General features: G+C 50.3%; 1 protein-coding gene across 1 annotated transcript in view; it reads right to left on the reverse strand.

Annotated features, from left to right (window-relative positions):
- The window catches only part of Ism2 (isthmin 2), a 19,361-nt gene extending 2,336 nt beyond the window's left edge, over nt 1-17,025 (reverse strand). Inside the window, exons 1-5 of the mRNA XM_029541053.1 lie at nt 16,896-17,025; nt 5,232-5,477; nt 3,385-3,745; nt 1,147-1,287; nt 801-884 (exon numbers count right to left, since the gene is read on the reverse strand). Coding sequence (XP_029396913.1) covers nt 801-884; nt 1,147-1,287; nt 3,385-3,745; nt 5,232-5,477; nt 16,896-16,985 — 922 coding nt within the window. The 5' untranslated portion in view covers nt 16,986-17,025. The remainder of the gene's footprint in view (nt 1-800; nt 885-1,146; nt 1,288-3,384; nt 3,746-5,231; nt 5,478-16,895) is intronic.
- Nucleotides 17,026-17,220: the final 195 nt, after the last annotated feature.

A 17,220-nucleotide genomic window follows, 5' to 3' on the forward strand; every position in this document is an offset into this window, starting at 1 on the left:
TTCTTCTTCTTCTTCTTCTTCTTCTTCTTCTTCTTCTTCTTCTTCTTCTTCTTCTTCTTCTTCTTCTTCTTCTTCTTCTTCTTCCTCTTCTTCATCTCTTCCTCCTCCTCTTCATCTTCTTTAGGTTTTTCAAGACTGGGTTTCTCTGTATAACCTTGTCTGTCTGTCTACACTGGCTCTGTAGACCAGGCTGGCCTCAAACTCAGTGATACACTTGCCTCTGCCTCCCAAGTGTTGGGATTAAAGGCATGGGCCTCCCCCCAACCCCCTCCTCTCTGATTTTTTCTTAACTGCCTTTCTTAGGGCTCAGCTGTTCTGGGCTTCCTGTAGCTCCTTATTTCTGCTGCCTCCTCCTCTCTCCCTGGTACACGGCACAGGTTCAGGAAGCTTCCATTTCATTTTGTGGAACTTAGACTCATGAGCCATGCCTTAGGGGGTGCAGATAAGGCCCAAGAACACCAACAGCAAGTGTGCTGGCAAAGCAAGGCCTATGTCCTGCTGTCTGCAAGAAGCAGCCCAGGATATATGGAACCCTGGCTCATTCTGATGGGTACCTCCCCAGATGGAGCCCACCAGGGAGAAGAAGTAGAAGCCCCCTTTTTCCATTACTCTTAGCTTCTCCTCTGGGGTTCCCCTCAAGACCCTCTACCTCATATGAACCTGAAGATGGGCACAGATACTTGGCAACAATCCCACCCACAGGAAGATGTGTTCAGTGACTCCTGCTATACAGTGATGCCCCATCCTCCCAAGAGAGAGGGTGCCCAAGACCCAACAGCAAGGTCTAACCCCCAACTAACCTGGATCAAGCATATCCGTTGCATTGTGGGCAAGGGGCTGCCACCCCTCACTGGGAAAGCCCAACGTGTTCTCCTCTGCGGTGCCTTTGGGAAGAGAGGAGGCCAGGCTGGTGGTGCCCCAGGGCACTCTGTGCTCCCGATAGGGAAGCCCAGCCCTCACTAGGCTCTCGGTGCCCACAGCAGCTGAGACAGGCCTGGGACAGGACCACCATATTTGTGAGCTTCCCGTACCCCTCTCCAGAGCCCATCCTTCCTGCAGGTATCCCATCTTCATATTCCCAGGGAGGCAAGGTCACAGTGAGAGCCCCATCAGCCACTCCCGTGCAGGGGCCAGAGCTCGTCTCACCAGGACAGGGGGGAAGGTCGCAGACTCGGGACTCTGTGGCAGTGCAGGCATAGCCGCAGGGCCGCATTCTCTGCTGGTGGCCGCTGCCGCAGCTCCCACTGCAGGGAGACCAGGTGCTCCACTCCTCCTGGGGTTCATAGTCTGGGTTGAAGAAGGGGCTAAAATGAGTGTACTCAGCCCGCAGGGCACACTGTTGTAAATTGGCAAGAGGCACCCCTTTATCCCTGGCCAATGTATGGATCGCGATTGGATTCCAGCCCCACCTGTCCCCTCAGTTAGATGTCCTTGTGCAGTGAACAGCCTGTACAAATGTGCACAGGGTCAAGAAGTCCTATGGACACAGAACAAACCTGGGTCTAGAAGCCCAAGGGCTCTCTGTATCAGTGTGACCTTAGAAGTCCACTAACATTTCTGAGCTGGTGTTTTCATGTCCATCAGAACCAAGGAAGAGGATTCAATAGTGTGCTTGTCTAGCACGCATACAGCCCTGAGTTCTACCCCGGCACTGGGTACAGTGATAAATGCCTGCAGTCCTAGCGGTGGGGAATGGAGGAAAGAAGGATGAGAAATCCAAGGTCGGGCTGGAGAGATGGCTCAGTGGTTAAGGGGGCTGATTGCTCTTCCAGAGGGCCTGAGTTCAATTCCCAGCAACCACATGGTGGCTCACAACCACATCCTCTGTAATGGGATCTGATGCCCTCTTCTGGTGTGTCTGAAGACAGCTACTGTGTACTCATAAAATAAATAAATAAATAAATAAATAAATCTTAAAAGGAAAGAAAGAATGAAAGAAAGAAGGAAATGAAGAAAAAGAAAAAGAGAGAGAAAGGAAGGAAGGAAGGAAGGAAGGAAGGAAGGAAGGAAGGAAGGGACAGAGAGAGAAAGGAAGAAAGGAAGAAAGAAAAAGATTGATTCTCCTGATTTCCTCTCCTGATCTGAGGAAGCTCAAACCCCCAGGCCCAGGCCTGTGCTCTGAGGCTCTGAGGTCACCTACAGGTCTGCACATCTGTTCACTTCTAACTTCCTCAAGACAGGCCTCAGGCCAGCAGGAGGAAAATGAAGGGAGAAAAGCTGAAAGGTCTATTTACATCCGGTTAGGAAATTGGGAAGAGCTGGTGTGATTTAGTCTTAATCCTGGGTGCCTCAGGGCTTCCTGGAGAGTGAGTGAGACTGAACCCAGAGGCTAAGGGAGGTAGAACTTGAGGAGTACACGTGGGCATCCCAGCCAGCAGGCCGTGGGCATCAGGAGGCATAACAGAAGAGCCAGGAAGTACTTTATCACATGCACATACTCTTGGCTTCATGCACATACTCTTGGCGTATGTTTGTGCATGTGGCACGAGTGCTAGTGTGCTCATGTAGGTGGAGGTACACATGTGTGCATGTGTGGGTAGGTAGGCCCGAGGTTGACATGGGATCTGTTTTGAAATAACTTTCTACTTTACATATGGACACAGGGCCCTTTGCTAAACCCGGAGCTTGCCCTTTTCGGCTGGTATGGCCAGATCGCTTGCTCTGGGGGAATTGCCTGCCTCTGCCTCCAACATGCTGGGACCTGAGGTGTGCTGCTGCCGCACCTCAGGCTGGCTCTTTATTTCCCCCTGAGATTTGAACTCTGGTCCTCTAACTTGCTTTACAAGGGATGGGTATTCATCCCTTCCGCCATCTCAACAGCCCAACTGGTTTGGGTTTTTTTTTGTTGTTGTTGTTGTTGTTTTGAGGCAGGGTCTCAAGGTAGTTCAGGCAGGGTTGGAACTCACTACACAACCCAGCCTGACCTCTCTCAGTCTCCTGCCTCGGCCTCTTGAATCCTGAGGCTGTGGTTGGTGTACTACCCGGCCCAACTGTCTATTTCCTGTTACAATCAACCCTATGCCATTTAGAAACATGATTACCTGTTTTAGAAAGAACAGAACTGAGATACAAAGAGGTTAAGTGACTTGCCTGGGAACACTCGGCTGCAAGGGTGGGTGAGTACTCAAGTGACAAAATGTAGGGTATTTAGTAGGAACCAATAAATAGGAATATCTATACTGTTGAATAGCTTTTGCTTAGAGGAGCTCAGGGCTATTGCGCAAGTCAGATATTGCAGAAAAAGAAACCCTTAATGCTGAAAGTCACTTTTGAGCTTTCAACGAGTCTGCACAGGCCAGGCTGCTGGCCTCCTGGGAGGGACTCCTCCTCCACTCCCCCACCCAACTCATTCCCACTCTGGGGATGCCAAGCCAGACTACTCACCATAGCTGTCTGGGTCCTGCAAGTCCTGCTCCTGAGGACCCAACCAGCCATAGTCCCAGTTGTCTATGGCCCCACTAGACCAAGGCTCCTCATCCTCGTCTTCCTCGGTTCCCTTTTGGTCCTCACCCTCGCCGTACTCCACAGCATAGTCCTTTCCTTCTTCCTCCTCTGCTTCCCCTGGAGCCCTGGCTTTGAGGCTGGTGGCTCCTTCTTCACCTTCCTGGTAGCCCCAGAAGAGGGGCCAAAAGAGTTCCCTGGTGGGCAACCAGCTAGTGGCATGCAGGGGCCAGAGATTGCTGGGCTCAGAAGGCAGGTCCATCTCTACCTCAGCCTGAGGGTCCTGCACCACCTCGATGGACACCTGTGGGAACGACCGACATGTGCCAGAGAGGGCACTCAGCAGAGGACTCCAGACAGGAAAAGACAGGTTTGAACCAGAAGTCAAGTCCCACCCTTGCCACCGAGTCTGCAACCTTGCCTGCCTTACCATGGCCTCTCAGTAAGCAAGGGACACTGGGTAGGACTTTCTGCATGTCAGGATCACCTGAATGTAGATGCATTGAGGCAAATCCAGCAGGTGCCAGACCCAATGGTTTAGGAGAAGCTGTTTAGAATTCTGCCTCTACCATCCATGGGCTGCCTGGCCTCAGGGGCCAGAAACAGCCCAGAGCAGGGCAGGGGTGGTGGGGATGAGGGGTAAGGTCGTGTGTCAGGTGCCCAGATGGCCCTCAGGAGCATTCCAACCGCACTAACCACGTATATGAAACCACTGCCGTGGATATGAATTATTCTCAGGCACTTTCAAATAAGAAGAGGTCACAGGACAAAATTCAGGGGAGGGGAAGAACAGCAAAATACAAAGAAGAAAGTGAGCTGGATGTGGCGGTGATACTTTCAATCCCAACACATGAGGTGCAGAGGTTAGGCAAGAGCTCTGGGAGTTCAAGGCCAGCCTGGTCTACAGAGTGAGTTCCAGGACAGCGAGGACTATACAGAGTCCTGAAACAACAACAACAACAACAACGACAACACCCAAAGAAGGAAGTTAAGCATCACCTATATGACTGGCATCCGTCACTAGTGGGGACACTTGCAACTTTTGTATCTATGTGCACTTTTTTTTTTTTTTTTTGAGACAGGGTTTCTCTTCTCTGTGTAGCCCTGGCTGTCCTGGAACTCCCTCTGTAGACCAGGCTGGTCTCGAACTCAGAGATCTGCCTGCCTCTGCCTCCCAAGTGCTGGGATTAAAGGCGTGCGCCACCAATGCCCGGAGTATGTGCACTTTAAAAAGAAAAACACAAGGAGACAGATAGGTTTTAAAACAATTGTAAAAGGTTCTGGACTTTCGCAGTCTTTCTTCTGGATGAAAGTATATGAACAGGCGAATCTGCTATCCTTGAAGATTCAGGATAGGCAGTACAGGACTTCTGGCTGGCTTTCCTGGAACACCCTTTTGTGGGCTTTCCCATGCTCCAGTCCTCCCTATTTTAAACTGAATCCCTTTCCTGCATGCAGTAAGGTTTTTGGGTCAAATGGGAGGAGGTCACACCTGTAGGACATTCTAGCAGGTCTCTGCCACATTCCAGGACATGCGGCAGAATCAGGAACAGGGAGTCCATGTACTAGGTCCTCAAGATAGTCCTGCTGGCTTTGTCCCTTGCTACATCCAGGGTCAAGGCTCCAGAGCCAAGAGTTACTTTCTGGCAAGTAGAGGGGTAGATACTCTTCCCACAATGCATTAGCTCCACTGTCTTCACACAGCCAGCAGCAGAGTAAGGGTGAGGCTCAGATGCCAGCCTAGCGCCTACTCGAGGTCCCCTAGGCAAACCACCACTCTACCATCTCACCTGGATATTGGGGTTTGGTGCGCTCAAGTCTGTGTTGGCCAACCCTGGCAGCTTCTGCAGCTCCAGCAGCAGAGGTGTGTGTTCCAGGGTCCTGGGAGAGGTGGCTGGACCCAGAGTCAGAGCTGCTGGCTCAGGGAGGGTCTGGCACCTGGATTGACGACATGGTTCTGTCTGCAGATGGTCTCCAGGAAATCCTGGTGTTGTGTCCTTGTCTTTGGAGGAGCTGAGATCTGGGGCGGGGGAGGCCTAGGGAGAGAAGGAAAGCGGAATGACCAAGGTCAGCTTCTGGAGGCAGGAAGCCTGGGCCTGGCTGTGACTGTGAGCATCTGCAGTACATGTTTAGAAAGCGTTGATGGCCCTAGTGGGTAGGTGGGGTACATCTAAGCAGAAAAAAAATGGACTGTGTTCACTAAGTGGTCTTTTATTCAAACTTTCCCACCCCACCCCCCTGTGTCCGTGTGTGTGTGTGTGTGTGTGTGTGTGTGTGTGTGTGTGTGTGTGTATGCCACATAGGGCTCTAGTGACAGCCATGCCCTTACCTACTGAGCATCTTGCCAGCCCACAAAGCTTTCGACAGCAGAGGCCAGGATGCACTACACAGCCCAGCCTACTCATTGTACAAATGAAGAGACCTAGGAAGAGGAAACTGCAACCCACACCAGTAGCTCCAAAGTGCTGTTTTTAGTCCCCTGCCTCAGATCCTTGCCTCCTTACTCTATATACCTCCCACCACCACCACCACTACACACACACACACACACACACACACACACACACACACACNACACACACACACACACACACACACACACACACACACACACACCAAGCAGAAAGGTTCCCAGGGAAGAGCCTGGTCATACCAGTGTACGGGCAGCAGGCCTGCTCCTGTCCTCTCCGCATAACCCGGATGCGTGGCTCTGTCCTCAGAATCTACTCAATGGCAAACTCCTTGACATCTCCTCTGGCCTGATGACCTTATACCTCATTTCTTCTACTCTGCTCATGTGACTGTCTGCTAGCTAGTCTGTTCCTCTACACGGTGTCTGCCTTAGTTACTGTTCCATTGCTATGAAGAGACACCATGACCAAGGCAACTCTTATAAAAGAAAAACATTTAATTTCAGGTGGGGGAGGGGTGCTGGCTTACAGTATCAGAGGCTTAGTCCATTGTCATCATGGCAGGGAGCATGGCAGCAGGCAGGAAGGCAGGCCTGATGCTGGAGAATAGCCGAGATTTTACATCCTAATCCACAGGCTGAGAGAAAGAGAAGCTGGGCCTGGCTTAGACTTTTTGAAACCTCAAAGCCCACCTCCAGTGACACACTTCCTCCAACAAGGCCACACCCACTAATCCTTCTCAAATAGTGTCACTCCGTGATGACTAAGAATTCAAATATGTGGCCTATGGGGGCCATCCTCATTTAAAGTGCCCAGGCCAGAACTGTCTTTTGTCAGCTGAGATGGTGAGGGGAAGAAGCCCTTGGCTATTCCTAGAGCGCCTCAGCGTTCACCTCAGATAATCAGTCAGCATTGGCAGTCTATGCCCACTACCTATTTCTGTTCCCTGGGGACCCATGGCAAGGCAGGAGAGCTCTTTCCAGGGACACCTTGGTGGGTCCTCCCCAGGCCCCAGGCTTGCCTCTTTCCACCTGGTCTCTGGTGCAGCATGGGGCAACGTCTTCTGAAGAGTCAGGTAAGAATGGCCCCAAAGGCCAGTTCTGCTTTCTACCTAGGCCTTCAATGAAGTGAGCGCCTGCCAAACAAGAATGAGAAGTCTTGCATAAACGGAAAGTTATGATTTTCTTACTAGACATGTCCATAACATGTACTGTGTAGCAGGCACTATTTGTGTGTGTGTGTGTGTGTGTGTGTGTGTGTGTGTGTGTTCACATGTGCAGATGCACATGTGCGCATGCCTGTGAAGGTTGGAGTATAGCTTTGGCTGTCATTCTTCAGATACTATCCACCTTTAAAAATGTTCTTGCCGGGCGTGGTGGCGCATGCCTTTAATCCCAGCACTCGGGAGGCAGAGGCTGGCGGATTTCTGAGTTTGAGGCCAGCCTGGTCTACAGCATGAGTGCCAGGACAGCCAAGGCTACACAGAGATACTCTGTCTCAAAATTACAAAAAGGAAAAAAAGAGAAAATTAAAATTTAATTTTATGTGTATGAATGTTTTGCCTGCCTCTGCCTGAGTGCTGGGGTTAAAGGTGTGGGCCCTGACCCAGCCCTATTACCAACTGACCTAAAACGCCAACCTGCTAGGCATTATTCACATATACTTGTTTGTCTATGAGACAGGGTTTTGTGTAGCTGAGGCTGGACTTGAACACCTGACCTTCCTGCTTCTACCTAACAAATGTGTGCAACCATACCTGTTTTTATGCGGTGTCAGGTTTCCATCCCAGGGCTTCCTTGTATGCTAGCTGAACACTCCATTACTCGAGTCATATCCCCAGTTTCTTATTCTAAACACCCCATTGTGCATACGTCTTCCAACCTGGTCTGCAGGCAGGTACTAGTTCCCATTGCACCGTTATAGACAATAGCAAGGAAGGTACAGAGAAACAAATGCCCTTCCTGAGGTCACACAGACGCTGAGTGGCGGAGCCAGGCTTTGAACCGGGCACTCTGGGACCAGGGTTTATACTCTTCCCCTTCCTTCTCCATGACTACAGGTTAGCAATACTGAGTCTGTACCGTTCTCAGTTTGGCTGCTCAATCAGTCTAGATGTTTTTTTCTCTCTCTCTCTCATTCCCTCTTCTCTTGCAAAGCTGCAAACAGAGATTCAAACTCTGTCTCTTCCACTTGCATATACCTTTCCGTGGCCTCCAAGGCTCCAACACCAGATGCTTGAGCCCAGGTCACACATCTGCCCTCTTAGCCTTGGGGTCAGCTTCTTGCCGGGTCAAAGCAACGTGTTACAGGTGGATGGTGCAGAGCAGGGACACCCCTCTACTGACTCATCTGGAGACCCGAGCATACTGCCTTCCTTGTAGCACGCCTCCATAACCTGACTGTCCTGACTCTCTGCCCAGAAACCCCACTCTGCTGCAGCCTCAGACAAATACAGGTGGTCTTGGGTGGCTTTGGTGGCTGGTCTGGAGGCCCTTGTCACAAGTGGTGGGTTACAGTGGTGAAGCTGTGATTTTCATCCGGGAAAGGCTTGCTAAGTTTGGAGGTATGGGTGACTGTTGGGGGAGGGGGTGGCACCCAGTGGCCAGAAATGCTGCTATGCAGAGTAGTAACTACCTGATGTGAACTCAGACCTTTGACCCTTATCTCCAACATGGGAACAATAATGGCAGAGAGCCTAGCCCAGACCCTGCTATCCCGAAGGCACGCAGAATGTTGCTTCTCATCCCTCCTCACCATCTTCTCTCCCAGTCCCCAAGGACAACTAAAGCCAGGGAAAGCCCTGACCTTGGGTCCTCGCTGCCCAAGCTGCCCTTCCACCACACACTCTAGGAGCCACTTGGACTGGAGAGCAGCCTCTGGGGAGCTGTTGGGGTTCTAGAGGAACAGAGAAGTCCTATGGGGAGGGGGGTCCTTGGAGCCCTAAAAAGAGCTAAATACAGGTGGTACATTTGGAAGGTGACCCTGGGAGACACAGCAGGGACTGGAAGAGAAGGACTGAGGAAGGGAGGATGCTAACAATGTCACTGAGCTGGGACCACAGTGGGCATCAGGAGCTCTCTGTCCTAGCTGGCAACTTTGGTACCTGGGGTGGTGCTTGCTTCCCCCCATAGGGGAAAGAAGTGGGGTGCCTATCCACCAATTCTACCAGGCATTGGTGAATTTCAGGCTAGCTATGAACAGCTGCGGATAGACTCTCCACTAGTGAGAAGATCCCAGATCAAGGCTGAAGGGTTGGCTCAGTTTTAAAAACACAGGCAGCTCCTCCAGAGGACCCACATTCAATTCCCAGCACCCTGTCCCTTACTCCAGTTCCAGGAGATTTGGTGCCCTCTTCTGGTCTCTGAGGGCATCAGGTACACAAATGGTGTCCAGACATCAAGCAGATAAAATACTCACACACCTAAAATAATAATGGTAATAATAATGAAAAAAAGAAGAAAGACAGAAAAGCCCTCAGACTCCTAGACATTGACTGACACCTGAATGTAAGGTCTGGAAGTGCATGCATGAGCAGAGGGCCCAGGAGTCCTGACCTGCAACCCTGGTGCACCTGAGCTCCCATGCCTGGGTGAGCTCTACTTGCGGCCTGTCAGTCAGAGGCAGACAGTCACCTTCTTTGTTCCCATGTCCCCAGCTCCTCACAGTGACTGATGACATGTAGGAACTCAGTAAGTCACTGCCAAGTGAATAAATGAACCAGCAACCTTGAGAGGTGAACTCAACCTCCATTCTGTTAATGTTCATGGAGAGCAAGAGGCTACTGGAAGGTTGCGATAACCACATCAGGACTCATGTTTGACTGCACATGCGTGTGCGAGCACACACAGGCATGCATGGACATGGTAATGACCCATATGTGCCAACCCTTCTTCACAAGGGGCTTCCATGTTCACCAACTTCTCTGCCAGTTGCATATGGCTGGAGCCCCATGACCTGATCTGGGTTCAGCTATTGATCTAGGACAGCTATTGAGTCTGCACTTTGGGAATTAGAAGAACAGTGGTGAGCAGCGGAGAGGGTTGTTGATCTTGTACTGATACCCCAGAGATGGTGACAATGGCCGCAGTGAGGAGGGAAAACAGGCTATGTGCGCCCTCTGGCTGGGCACTCTTCTGTAGGGTACTTTATATCTCTTGGTTTGTTTGTTTGTTGTTTTTTTTTTTAACGGAATTACCTTTTTTTTTTTTTTAAGAAAGATTTATTTATTATTATATCTAAATACGCTGTAACTGTCTTCAGATGCACCAGAAGAGGGCATCAGATCTCATTACGGATGGTTGTGAGCTACCATGTGGTTGCTGGGATTTGAACTCAGGACCTTCAGAAGAGCAGTCGGTGCTCTTAACCACTGAGCCATCTCTCCAGCCCCCATTGTTTTGTGGTTTGTTTTTTTTTTTTTGAGATAGGGTTTCTCTGTGTAGCCCTGGCTGTCCTGGATCTTGCTCTGTAGATCAGACTGGCCTGGAACTCAAGAGATCTGTTTGCCGCTGCCTCCGCAGTGCTGGAATTAAAGGAATGTGCCGCCAACACCTTTACATCTTAGCCGAGTCTGAGTGCGCACTCCCACTGATGCAGACCCTCACAGCAGATATACTCTCATCCTCTGAGGCTCTGACTTGCTTAAGAATAACTAACTGTTCAGGGAGTTGAAAGGGGGACCAAGTCTGGCTCCCAGCACTCACATAAGGCAGCTCATAATCACCTGTCACTCCAGCTCCAAAGGATCCTATGACCTCGTCTGGCCTTTAAGAGCACCTAAAACCATGTGCACATACCCATACAAGAGAATTTAAAACATTGTTTTTAAAAGAATATCTGTCAGGGACTGGAGAGACGGCTCAGCGGTTAAGAGCACTGACTGCTTCCAGAGGTCCTGAGTTCAATTCCCAGAAACCACAGGGTAGCTTATAACCATCTGTAATGGGATCCAATTCCCTCTTCTGGTGTGTGTCTGAAGACAGCTACAGTGTACTTATATACATAAAATAAATAATTCTTTAAAAAAAAAAAGAATATCTGTCTATAGCCAGGTGTCTTAGTCAAGGTTTGTATTCCTGCACAAAACATCATGACCAAGTAGAAAGTTGGAGAGGAAATTCAGCTTATACTTCCGCATTGCTGTTAATCACCAAAGGAAGTCAGGACTGGAACTCAAGCAGGTCAGGAAGCAGGAGCTGATGCAGAGGCCATGGAGGGATGTTACTTACTGGCTTGCTTCCCCTAGTTTGCTCAGCTTGCTTTCTTATAGAACCCAAGACTACCAGCCCAGGGATGGCATCGCCCACAATGGGCTGGGCCCTCCCACCCTTGATCACTAATTGAGACAATGCCTTATAGCTGAATCTCATGGAGGTATTTCCTCAAGGGAGACTCCTTTCTCTGTGACAACTCCAGCTTGTGTCAGGTTGACACACAAGACCAACCAATGCAGCAGGTGTGGTGGCACACATCTGTAATCCCAGCACTTGGGAGCTGGGGTAAAGGAACCAAGGACTCAAGGCTATCAGGGCTAGCCTGGACGACGTAGTGAGTGAGATCCTCTCTCAAGAACAAATAAACAATCAATAAACAAACAAATCACCTGCTCTTCCCCACAGCTTATCTGCCAAGTTCCCATATGGCATCTCAGAGCAGATGCTCAAAATACATAGCTCCATTCTCTTGATAGACAATGTCAAACCTTTTTCTTTTTGCTGCATGTTCTCTCTCTCTCTCTCTCTCTCTCTCTCTCTCTCTCTCTCACACACACACACACACACACACACACACACACACACACACACACACCTTGGCTTGGCCAGGCAGCACTGACCCATCTCCAGATGGCATCTGTATTCTGTATTCTGATCCTCTTCCCCAACACAGGGCCAAACTTGACCACTGGCCTGTTTCCACCCTTGTACTTCCTCTGTGCCTTAGGGATCAGGAGCTCGTCCCATACCAGAATCTGGACGCAGGTGTAGGTCTCTGTTGTCAACTCCTTGAAGCCCAGCTGCTAAGGCCCATGCACACAGCACCTGACTGTACACCGAGTTGCTATGGCCAGTTGCGATGTCATGGGTAGGGGCATGGGACGAGGTTTGCCCTCTCTGCTCCCCTCCTGAGTAGCACAGGCTGTTCTACCACCCACCCTGGCACCCAGTGGAGACCTGAAAGCCCCTCCCTCAGTGTCACATGAGCACGGCTGGCAAAGCTCTGCTTTCCCAGTACAGGCCAAGCCTCATGGTGTGCCTCACAGGGCCCACTTGGGTTGACTGCTCTGCTCTCACCGCTGTTGAGATTCCAAGGCTCACAGCTATGCAGCCAGGCCTCCTGGGCAACACCATGGACTGAGTCTCTGAATCCCCACAACTACCTTTTGTGTCTGTCCTATATCAATCACCCTGTGCCAATGATCACAGAAGGGGCTGGAGAGTGGCATCTGAGATGTCAGGTCAGGCAGGAGTCTGCCCTCTGAACTTTAGTGCCCTGCTAACTCCAGACAGGGGTGGTACCTCAGGTGGGCTGTATGCTGAATGAACAAGACACTAGGACACTATCATATCCTCCTTTTATACCTCTGATCATTATAATAACTTATTATTATTATTATTACTTGGAGAGAGGGTCTCATGTAGTTTGGGCAGACCTCAAACTCAATATGCAGTAAAAAAAAAAAAAAAAAAAGACTTTGAACCTTTGATCCTCCTGCCTCCACTTTTAGATGGGATGACAAATATGACTGCATGACTGCGGGCTGGAGAGTTAGCTTAGTGGTTAAGAGCACTGGCTGCTTTTCCAGAAGTCTTAGTTCAATTCCCATCACTCACATAGTTGTTCATGATTATCTATAAAGAGATCTGATGCCCTCTTCTGGCATGCAGATGTACATGACGCAGAGCACTCACATAAAGTAAGTAAAATAAACAAAAATAAATAAATTAAAAACAATTTTAAAAACCAAGTATGTATCACTATGTCTGATTTTTTGTTTGTTTAATTTTTAGTCTTTCTTTCTTTTTTTGGGGGGGGGGAGGGTTGAGACAGGGTTTCTCTGTATAGCTCTGGCTGTCCTGGAACTCACTCTGTAGACCATGCTGGCCTTGAACTCAGAAATCCGCCTGCCTCTGCCTCCTGAGTGCTGGGATTAAAGGCATGTGCCACCACACCTGGCTAAATTTTTGGCCTTTCAAGTCAGGATTTCTCAGGCTGGAGAGATGGCTCAGAGGTTAAGAACACTCACTGACTGTTCTTCCAGAGGTCCTGAGTTCAATTCCCAGCAACCACATGGTGACTCACAACCATCTGTGATGGGATCTAATGCCCTCTTCTGGTGTGTTTAAAGACAGTTACAGTGTTACATAAAATAAATAAATAAATCTTTTTTTTTTTTTTTCCAAGACAGGGTTTCTCTGTGTAGCCTGGCTGTCCTGGAACTCACTCTGTAGACCAGGCTGGCCTCGAACTTAGAAATCTGCCTGCCTCTACCTCCCANGTGCTGGGATTAAAGGCGTGCACCACCACTGCCCAGCATAAATCTTAAAACAAACAAACAAACAAACAAACAAAAAACAGGGTTTCTCTGTGTCACCCTGGCTGTCCGAGAATTTGATCTGTAGACCAGGCTGGCCTCAAAGTCAGAGATCCACCTGCCTCTGCCTTAAAGGCAAGTACTGCCAGCACCTGGCACCATACCCGGCTTTATGCTGTGCTGGGGAGGAAATCTAGGGTTTTGTGTATTCTAAGCAAGAATGTTGCCAACTGAGCTCCATCCCCAGGCTTGCTTCTGACCTTTGAAAGAATACCTGATGGGGAAGGGGGGAGGAACCTGCTGAGATCCACATCCAGGCCTCCAGCCCCCTCACCTGCCAGCCCCTTCTCACCCTTAACCACATCTCCTTTGTTCCCCACTGAGGGGGAGGTGGGGTCTGGAGGGTCTAGAAGGCCCAGGGAGGTAGGCAGCTGCAGGAGGTGGCAGCCACCACAAGTCCTAGGTTTGGTATTACATGGCCCCATGTAGCTCCCTCCCTGACCGGTCAGACGGAAAGGCTCCAGGCACAGAAGGGTCACCTCTAGGAAAACACCTGCATCTCCAGGCTGCCCACCCCCTCCCCTCCTCTCCCTCCTCTCCCACGCCATGTGGGTTTACTTTCCTGCAATTTTACAGACAAGGGATGAGGGGTGTGCTGCTCATTGTACCTCCTGCCAGGTATGTCGCCACAGGTTTGTCAGGACTCCCAAGACCCTTCCTCTGTATTCGGTCCTTCAGAGTGCAGCTGGGTGAGCTCCTGGAGCCCTTGTCCTGAGGACACTCCCAAGGACTCTGAGCTCAGAAGAATGACTAGTCCTCATTTCTCTTTTGCTTTATTCCCGCCTCACCACCACATCCTCTGGTCCCCTCTTAACCTTCTCACACCTTGCCAGGCATAGCCAATGGGTGCCGGGATAAGGCACCTAGGGGCACAAAGTTGGAATCCTTGGTGTGTTACTGAACCCCACTATCCATTTCTGCATTGCTACCTGAGAATTAAATAACACCCAAGAGAGGCCAAGCTCGGTGGGTGTCTGGGTTACATTTTCGTCTCAATGGGACAGGAGGTAGAGCCGTGTCATACTGTGCCTACCTCTCAACACATTTGGCCTCTGCCCTTGGAAATGATTATAACTTTGAACCCAAAGGTTTCTTACTCAGCACTACAGTTCACAAAAAATGGACTCTTGAACCCATTTTACTGTGGATGTAAACTGAGGCTCAGTGTCAGGCCTGCTGGAGTCAAAGGTGACACATTTGGTTCACAGAGTTGCCGATGCGTCTCAGTGCTGGAATGTTCAACAGGAATGTTCAATCACATCTGCCTCAAGGGCCTTGGTTTGTCAGGAGTCGGGTTTCTCAAAAATGGCCTGGGGAAGCCCCATAGGCTCTGAGCATCAAGTTTATTTTTTAATTTTAGGTACCAATTTGTGTTTAGGGTTTTTGCTATTGTTTGGAAGCAAGGTTTCACTATGTAGCCCTAGCCTGTCTCTGCCTCCTGAGCGCTTTGATTAAAGGTGTGTGTGCCCCCATGTCCAGCTATGTTTAGATAATTTTTTAGGGTTCAGCCAGGTTCTCAGCCGAGTTCCATCCTGGGCCTAAGGACATAATTCTGACTGTAAAGTAACTCTTTCTCTCATACTAAAACATACTAAAAACCCTGTCTCGAAAAACCAAAATAATAATAATAATAATAATAATAATAATAATAATAAAAACTACAAACACACAGTGACGAGTTCTAAAATAAATATTAATGCCAAGTGAACAGAAATGAAGTCAGTGTATTTTTCATTAATTTTATCTTATTCTGAGACAGGGTCTCATCGGGCCAGGCTGGCCTCAAACTTGGTATGTAATTGACAGTGACCTCGTGCTTCTTGTCCTCATGCCTAAATCTCCCCAGTGCTGAGATTACAAGCCTGTGTCACCATGCCCTACCAAGCCAATTTAATTTGACCACTATCATTATCCTTAGGTTAGCAGCGAGACTGATTTTTTTGGGTGTTTGCTTTGTTGTTGTTGCTATGGTAGTTGTTTCTAGTAATTTCATTGTTTTGTTTTGTTTTGTTCTTTCTTTGAGACAAATGTGGCTATGTAGCTCAGACTAGCCCCAGACCTTACATGGCACATCCTGGCCTCAAAGGAGGTGTCTTGCTTCAAGCTCCTGAATGCTAGAAATCCAGGGGTTCAACAGTACATCCAGGTCAGAAATCCCTGTATTTGTCCATATCGGTGTTTCTCAATAATGGCCAAGTAGATGTGTGCCCCTCAGGAAACATCTGGCAGCATCTGGCCCTATGGCAGTGCCTAGGAACAGTGATAGGCTTCTTGCAAAGCACGAGACAGCTGCCCCCAGGACTACAAATTCCAGGCCCCCGAATGAAGGCAGCCCTACTACAGCCCTATAATTTACAGTATGCATTCCTATTGGGGAAAGCTGGGAACTTGAGGAGAAAAAAAAAATGTCTTAGAGGTGACAATGGTTCGTGATATTTAAGGGCCATAGGATGTAAACTTAAGGGAGTCTTTCCATCCTCTGAAGGGCTCTGGGAGCCTGGGCTCTAACAATATAGCCCAAATTCCTGCCCAAGTCTTGCATTTAGCATCTCTTGTTTCCTACAGGTCCTGGCCCCTCAGTTTCCCCATCTTGGAAATAGGAGTCTTCCTCCAGAAAAGCTCCGGGCAAGAAGAACCCATCAACTGGACAGTGGTGACGCATGCCTTTAATTCCAGCACTTGGGAGGCAGAGGCAGGTGGATTTTTGAGTTCGAGGCCAGTCTGGTCTACAGAATGAGTTCCAGGACAGCTAGGGCTATAAAGAGAAACCCTGTCTCGAAAAGGAGGAGGAGGAGGAGGAGGAGGAGGAGGAGGAGGCATCAGTCTGGCTTTTGCATACAAACAAGCCTACACGGAAATGGGGACGGGGATGGGGAATGGCCACTAAAACTGTGAGAGGAGGGCATAAGGCTAGACTGCAGAGATTGGTGACTGAAACAGTGTTTCTAACACAGCCAGTACTCTTTCGCCTTGCTCTTCTATCTCAGGACACACATTCTTTGAAGAAATGCTGGCTGACAGCTCACACCCAGCAAGGTGCAGAACGCCCTTAACTTCCTCAGCCTGCCTTGACTCCCAATGGAAAACTCAAATCCTTAGTTGGTTAGAACTTAGGGGTTGCTTCAGGAGAGTCACCTAGCCCAAGTCGGTAGCCCCAGGTCACCACTTCACAGAGCTCTGGAATCTCCTCTCCCCACTCCCGTGTGGCTTCTCAGGAGTGTGCCGCTGCAGGTGATGTTCCCTTAGGGAGAGGAAGGGCTGGGTAGGACCCAAGAAGTCGGGCCACCGCAGAGCAGGCACCACAGTCAACTTTTCCCTCTGCATCCAGTACATTACGACGCCGCCAGGGCTCGCGGCCACGCGTGGGGAGTGTAAACTCCTGCGGGCACAGTGCTCCTGGCCATCGTCCGGTGCCCACCCTACTCTGTCCCTCCATCCCGCCCATCACTCACCTCCGCCATCCTCGAGTGGTCGTGGGGCCCGGGATCTCGCTTCCTCAGTGGGAGCCCTCGGCCAGTGGCCAGCAGCGCGGCCAGCAGCATCAAGGCGCGCGGGAGCTGCGCTCGGCTGGGCGGTGGCCGCATCGTGTCCCTTCCAGGCTGCTCTGCCGGACCCGCGGGGCTCCGGAGCGCGTTCGCGCCCCGCCTCGCCTCCTCCTGGGGCGGGAGCGCGGGCTGCGGCGCAGGCTCCGTCCAGTCGCGCGGGGACCTCGCGAGGAGCGGCGGGAGCGCGCGCTCCGGTGCGCGCCGCCGGTGAGCACGGGTCTGCGAGCGAGGT

This window comes from Mus pahari, chromosome 7 (assembly GCF_900095145.1).
Source record: "Mus pahari chromosome 7, PAHARI_EIJ_v1.1, whole genome shotgun sequence".
Classification (NCBI taxonomy): Eukaryota; Metazoa; Chordata; class Mammalia; order Rodentia; family Muridae; genus Mus; species Mus pahari.